The sequence below is a fragment of the Monopterus albus genome, unplaced genomic scaffold (assembly GCF_001952655.1).
Source record: "Monopterus albus unplaced genomic scaffold, M_albus_1.0 scaffold84.1, whole genome shotgun sequence".
Lineage (NCBI taxonomy): Eukaryota > Metazoa > Chordata > Actinopteri > Synbranchiformes > Synbranchidae > Monopterus > Monopterus albus.
The window spans coordinates 1,184,449-1,191,751 of NW_018127964.1; the positions used below are offsets into that span (position 1 = coordinate 1,184,449).

General features: G+C 41.5%; 1 protein-coding gene across 1 annotated transcript in view; it reads left to right on the top strand.

The window, feature by feature from the left end:
* The window catches only part of znf687a (zinc finger protein 687a), a 9,796-nt gene extending 2,559 nt beyond the window's left edge, over nt 1-7,237 (top strand). Inside the window, 10 exon segments of the mRNA XM_020607186.1 lie at nt 1-33; nt 2,241-2,496; nt 2,602-2,825; nt 2,933-3,117; nt 3,204-3,380; nt 3,477-3,639; nt 3,782-4,021; nt 4,117-4,229; nt 4,645-4,747; nt 4,832-7,237. The exon segment at nt 1-33 is cut by the window's left edge and continues 9 nt beyond it. Of these exon segments, the coding sequence (XP_020462842.1) occupies nt 1-33; nt 2,241-2,496; nt 2,602-2,825; nt 2,933-3,117; nt 3,204-3,380; nt 3,477-3,639; nt 3,782-4,021; nt 4,117-4,229; nt 4,645-4,747; nt 4,832-5,458 (2,121 nt within the window). The 3' untranslated portion in view covers nt 5,459-7,237.
* Nucleotides 7,238-7,303: the final 66 nt, after the last annotated feature.

Sequence of the window (7,303 nt, forward strand, 5' to 3'; positions counted from 1 at the left end):
CCTGCTGAGTGGGGCATTCCTTTGCCTGCCCAGGTAGGCTCACTGTGTATAGTGATGATTAGTCAATCAGTAATTTGTTGCCATCTATTTTGATAATTGATAAATTCTTTCAGCCATTTTTTGAATTGCATGAATGTCATATTTGGCTCTGGGACATTTTGATGAACATGTTCTCTTTTTTTTCAGACATTTTAAATACAAAACAAATTAATAAATGAAGAAAATATATGTACAATTGGGAATGAAAATTATCATTAGTGGCCACTCTAAATGTGTAAACCGCAATAGGGGACTCATGTTACAAACCCACAACAGATTATCAAGTTGATCTAGCTTTATGCACTCAGTTGACAGTTTATTAAGTACACCTAGCTCAAGCTAATGTAGTCTAATAAAGCATCTGTACTACATTATACTGATGTGTTAGAATAATTTTGTCCACCCCTTATTTGCACAGTGGATTCAGACTCCTTTACTTTTTGCACAATTTATTGTGATGTGGATTCAGTTTTGAGTGTTCAACAGGGTTTAAGTCTGGGCTTTGCCTAGCCCACTCAAGGACACTTAGAGACTTGGCCTGAAGCCACACCAGAGTTGTTTTGGCTGTATGCTTGAGGTTGTTGTCATGTTGAAAGGTGTACTGTCTCCCCAGTCTGAGTTTGTGTGTACTCTGGAGGAGGTTTTCCTCAAGGATGGTTCTGTATTTGGTTACATTTATCCATCCCTCAGATCTTACCAGTCTCCCTGTGCCTGCCGCTGAGAAGCACCTCATAGTGTGATGCTGCCACCACCGGTGGTGTTAGACCGTAGGGATGGTGTTAGCTTGGTGATGTGCAGTACCTGTTGTTTGCAGGTCAGGGTGCTTGCTGTTCTGTCCAAAGAGTTTGATTTTCATCTCAACAGACCAGACAATCCATTTCCGTATGTTATCAGAGTCCTTTATATCTTGTGTAGCTGTCACATGCCTTTTAGTTAAAAGTGGCTTCTGCCTTGCCTCTCTGCTATAAAGGCCTGATTTATGGAGTGCTGCAAAGATGGTTGTCCATCCAGCACAGGTTCTCCTATCTTTCCACAAGACTTTTGGAGCTCTTTTAGAGTGACCATTTGGTTCTTTCTCACCTCCCTGGCCAAGACCCTTCTTGCCTGGATGCCCAGTTTGGCTGGACGGCCAATTCCAGGAAGGGTCAGGGTTGTGCTGTGCTTCTTCCATTTCAGAATTATTGAGGCCACTGTGGTCCTGGGAACACTCAGTGCCTTGGAAATCATTTTATATCCTTGCCCTGATCTATGCCTGGCTACAGTTTGATCACAGAGATCCACAGCCACTTCCTTGGACTTTATGGCTTGGTTTTTGTCCTGACAGTGCAGTGTAAATTCAAGGCCCTTATAGACCCAGGTGTGTGACTTTCCAGACTATGTCCAGTCAAGTCAGTTTGCAACAGGCACACTCCAGTTGAGTTCTAGAAACATCTGAAGGATAATTAAATCAAACAGAACACACTGGAGTGCCACAACAAAGGTCTGAGTACTTTTGAAAGTAAGAGATTACAGTCTTGATTAATTTTCAGACCACTTTATCACCATAGTTTCACTTTGTGATGATGGGGAATTAAGTGTATAATGATGGGTAGAAACGGCAGTTGTGTCCATTAAAAATGGAATCCACAATAAATTCTGCAAAAATGAAAGGGATCTGAATACTTTCTGAAACCACTGTAATTCACGCTGGGCTAAAAAAAAAAAAAAAAAAAAGAACAAATAAAACAGAAGCTCCCCTCTGTATAATGAAGTACAGTTCCACAGCAGCACCAGTCTCCAGCCTTCACAATAATCATAAGCTAGACATTATCGTCTTTATCATGGGAGGATCTAATGCAGGGCCAGTGTATTGGACTGCACTAGTCTGTTTGTTGTACCTAACTAACTGACAAGTGAGTGTAAATGTTAGGCTGATGACAAGTAGCTCAACTTTCTAAAAGAAAATATTGACTTGGTTTTCATTTAGGTAAACAAAAATATAGAGGATGTGTGCAGTATAACTCATCTGATATCGCTACATTATGAAGACAGTCTGGGTTCAGAATCTTCACACAACCACATGATATTCTTGACGGGCAGAATTCCTTTGAGAGAACTCAATTGATCTTGTTAATCCTAATTTCATGACAAGCTCACAACATTAGTTTTCATAGCTCTGATTGATAATGGTGTATCAGTATCTAAGAAGATGACTTTTGCAGGGCTACCGCTGTTTGGAGTGTGGTGATTGTTTTGCCCTGGAGCAGAGTTTGGCACGACACTACGACCGGCGTTCTCTGAGAATTGAAGTGACTTGTAATCATTGTGCCAAGAGGTTGGCCTTCTTCAACAAGTGCAGCCTGCTTTTACATGCCAGAGAGCACAAGGAGAGAGGCCTGATCATGCAGTGTTCACAGCTGGTCATGAAACCTGTACCTGTGGAGCAGATGATTAGCCAGCAGGAACTCACAGCAGTTGGTTAGCAAGCACCGTTTCTCACTCAGCATCATTACATTTTTTGTGTTTGGATGTGATTCCTGTGTGTGATTAAGTTCTTTTTTTTTCTATATTCCTCTTCCTCAGGTGTGCTCTCTCCATCCCTCCTGTCATCCTCCTCAGCATCATCTTCATCCTCTTTAAACCAGGGCACCTCTAACCCAACAGCCCAGCAGCATCAAACACTACCTTGCATAAGAGGAGAGGCAGTGCAGTACTTGAGTAATAAATGTCCTGAGTGTCAGGCTCAGTTCAGCAGCAAAGAGGAAGTGGCTGAGCATTTTCAAGAAATCAAACCAACAAACACCATTGTAAGTCGTGTGTGTGTGTGTGTGTATGAAGGAAAAAAAATGAAATTTTTTCTCATGAAATGCAGAATGAGTTTTCTTTGGCCATTTTTTCTTCTGTTGTCCTCCAGGCATGCACAGTGTGTTCTCCTCCCATGCTCCTGCCCAACAGCTGCAGTGCAGCAGCTCATCAGCGCATCCACCAAGGCTGTGCACCACACATCTGCCCAGAGTGTGGGGGCACAGTCAAGCAGCCCCGGTTTCAAACACATCTGGACGAGATCTGCTTGCACTTTACACGCCGCATCGGATACAGGTGGGATATCTCCCTGTGTGTACTGTTGTTTATACCTAGTGTTCTCTCCTTTCTGTCTTTTCATATTAGTCTTTGTCTAACTCCAGATGTTCCAGTTGCTTGGTGGTGTTTGGAGGTATGAACTCAGTGAAGTCTCACATCCAACAGGCCCATTGTGATACATTCCACAAATGCCCCAGCTGCCCCATGGCTTTCAAATCTGCCCCCAGCGTACAGAACCACATCACAGCCCAACATCCAACACTCACTGAAGGACAGACGATGTAAGGCATTTGAAGTTTTTTTTTTTTTTTTTTTTTTTTTAACATGAAAATAAAGTTCTCTTACAGTGAATTGACCCAGGTTTTATTCCTTTACAGATTGATCTATAAATGTGTCATGTGTGACACAGTTTTTACCCACAAGCCCCTGCTGTACGTCCACTTTGATACTCATTTAATCAATCAGAAGGTGCATGTGTTTAAATGCCCTGAGTGTGCCAAGCTGTTTTCTCAGAGGAATTCTCTTCTGGACCATTTCAAGGTAGAGCAGTGTTTATGTACTATGTCTAATATAATTAAGTGTTTAGGCAAAAAACAAACAAAAAAAAAAACAAAGAAAAAAACACCCTCAACCTTACAATTTCCCCCCTTATTTCTTTTTACCTGCTGTTTCTGTGTGCCAGACCCACAAGACTTCCACGTTAGAACAAGAGTTGCCTTCGCCTCCAGCTGTCTCCTCTCATTTACGACCTTCAGTGAAGTTGGAGAGCTCAGATGTGGAGGAATGGATGGATGAAGATAAAGAGAAGAAAGTGAAGACAGAGAGGTTGAAGGCCGCCTCAGGGTGGAAGTGTGCACCCTGTCATGCACGTTACACAGACAGGGAAGACTACATTACTCATATGGCTGAGCAGCATGGCAAGGTTTGTAAGCCCAGCACTCCCTGCCAACACTATATGTTCAATTGTTAGTCAAAGATGGATAGATATAGCCATACAAATGTGTTTGTGTTGTGTAGATTCTGAAGAAGTTTCCTTGTAACAAATGTGAAAGCTCCTTCACCACCACCTCCAGTATGAGACGCCACATCAGAGACAAACACAAAGTTATGAGTCGTGGTTTCCGCTGCCAGTGAGTATTCCACACACTGCCTGACTGAGTGAAACCATTATTTAAGAGGGTTGCTATGGTAAACCCCCAAAACCTTCAAGACATTGTTTCAGAAAATGTAAAAGTAACGTTATCAAGCTTACAGTGTTGTACTGCAGGGGTAGTCGTGTATAGTCAGTAGGTGGCGCATGCACTAAGTTGGTATGAGTGGTATGTTGATTTCATTGAAGAAGAAAAAAAAACAATTAGCACAATATCATCAGATCTTTTATTGCATTTGTCTAGTTAAAAGTTGCAAAAATGAGTTAAATATGAAAATAGTTTACTGCTTTACCTTCTACATAATTCTGCCAGGAGTGAGACACACTAAATGTGTGTGTGTGTGTGTGTGTGTGTGTGTGTGTGTGTGTGTGTGTGTGTGTGTGTGTGTGTGTAGGCTATGTACTGAGGGAAAGAAAATGTTCGGCAGCAGAGTGATGCTGGAGAGACATGTTCAGCTGAGACATAGTGCAGATGCTATGAGCCAGGACACATGTATGGTAAGCCGCCACTTTGTGTATCTTACAAGAAGTCCAACAGGAAGAGGTTGATGCTGGTAACAGCAGTTGTCTTTGTTTGCTCAGCGAGGCGGAGAGGAGGCAGACAGCTCTTCAGAACACGACGGCAGTTCAGGGGTTCGCCAGAGACGTAGAAGAACTGTGAAGATGGAACAGGATGAAGAGTCCGCAGATGTTGGGAGTCCTGTAAAGAAGTTGAGGTTATCTGCTGCTCCTGCCCCCTCCTGCCTTTCTGAGTCTGGGTTCCGCTGTGCCCCCTGCGGCTTCACCACTGAGGAGCAGGCAGTGTTCCTGGAGCACATCAGTCAGCACAGGCGAGGAGGGACAGAGGATAGCAGTCTGCAGTGTCTACAGTGTGGCACCTGCTTCACGTCCACCTCCTCCCTGGCACGCCACCGCTTCATTACCCACAAGGTGAGAGATGCCATCACTGCTAACCAGCAAGCGCTCAGTGTGAACCCAGCACCCTCCCCTGGGAATGGCAAGAACCATGATGATAAGACTTCTCTGGATGATTCTGCACCAGTATCACCCTCCTCTCAACCCTCTATAGCTCAGGGGAAGGAAGAGGAGAGCGCACTGGCCTGTAAGGTGTGTGGCAAACATTTTGAAAAGGCGACAGATCTGAATACACACTTCAGAACTCATGGTATGGCTTTTATCAATGCAAGAAATGCAGGAAAAACTACTTAAGATGGCAAATATGAGGTAAGCGATGAAGGAATACTGGCAACGTGCCTTTTTAAAATAATTAAAAGGTTAGCACACCTATGCACTAATTGAACCAAAGATAGCTAGAACAGTTTTTATGTGAGCAGACTGTAACACAATCAAATGTGATTCTCTGGTCAAAAACCAGCTGCATCCCCCAACACTCAGGATCTAACGCTGCATGTCTGCATTCAGTGATGTTACTAATGAGATCAGACCTACTTCCCAGTCAGTGCACAGTTGGTCTGACTAGTTCACTGCTGTGGCCACATTCAGTAATGGGCCAGTAGAGCTGTAAATGTTGCAACCAAATCCTACTGTGATCATAGTGACTCTTTCACTGAATTTTGACAGACAGCGATGGAATGTGTCTGTTTTGACTTCAATATTTTCATCCTACTGAGGAGGTTCTCAAACGCCAACCCAGGTGTATTTCTTTAAAGTAATTAATATATTTTTAGAGAATCATTATGGGGGTTTTGAATGTTTGCTTAGTTGCTTTTGTATGGCTTTGTCTTACATTTTCAAGACTATACTGTATGGTAACATACTGTATTATTTTCATTCAAAATTTTAAAGGCAGCCATTGGCTTCTGTTAATTTTTACTGTGTTTGAGTAATGAGTTTATCGGTAATGGAGCGGTAGTAACACAGAGAATGTTGTACTAAGATGACTTTGTAAGATACCCACTTGATTAGTTGAATGCAGACTTCAGATTAGCTTTGGCTGAATTTTGGACTCTTTATGCACAGAACTAGATTTAGTCATCAGTTACCTCTGCACTTGGGGTATGGACAGGGTACACAGTGACCAACAGCACTGGAATTAAGACGGACTTAAAACATGTGAACCTGTTTTTAAAATAATTATTGATAATGTTTCTCTGCATGTTTATATTTAATGTACTGAAATAAATGTGGACCAGTAACATTCTGGAAGATAGAAATGCAATCTAAAACTTCCACTAATCTTCAGAAAATGGTTAGCAATAACTTAGCGAACACAATTTGTAGCTACAGGTGTAAAACTTTCATAGTCACTGAAATTAATGGTAAACTGTTTAATACCATTTCAAATGGAATGTACTGTATTTACATCAGATTAACTGATTTATTCTTTCTCTGTGAGCAAGAGATGGAACTAAATGTTTGTCCTTTGCTTACTGGTATGCAAGCCTATATTTGTCTAAAGATTGCTTTATGAAATTACTGTAAAGAAAAGATCAGTTTGTATGTGATCATTTTTCTTAAGAACAGGAGAACATGTTAAAGATTTGATTAATTTTCTTTACTCTTAGGCACCGCAAAAGAAAAAAAACGTATATGAATGACTTCAGCTCAGGTAAACAAGCTGTTATCTAGAGAGTTGTCATCTCGGAATTCACTTACACAGAAGTACACAAAACTAGACTTAAACCCAAAAGTTAGAACTACTGAACAAAACTGTCCCAAGACACAAAGAGGTCTGAAAGACAACTCGGTATATGTTGTATTGGGTTCTTAAAAGATTGAGTGCGCCATGTTTATACTGTATGTAATTTCTGTTTAGTTGCCCGTTTTCTGGCTGTTCATGTGTGACAGGTTGTTGGAGGGCAGAATCCTTAGTCTGAGCTAAGATCCATGCATTGATATCTGTATGTGCTGGTTACTTTCTCAGGAGATTATCCTACGCTTTAACACATTGTTTAACCTGTTTTGTTTTTACATTGACAGGACAATTTCTAACCAAATGTTAACAGATTAATAAAAACTGGTACTCTGTCTTGTTTTAACTTGGTTTTGTCTCCCAGGGCCATTTTAACATTTTAATTAAGTAAACATTTGAAT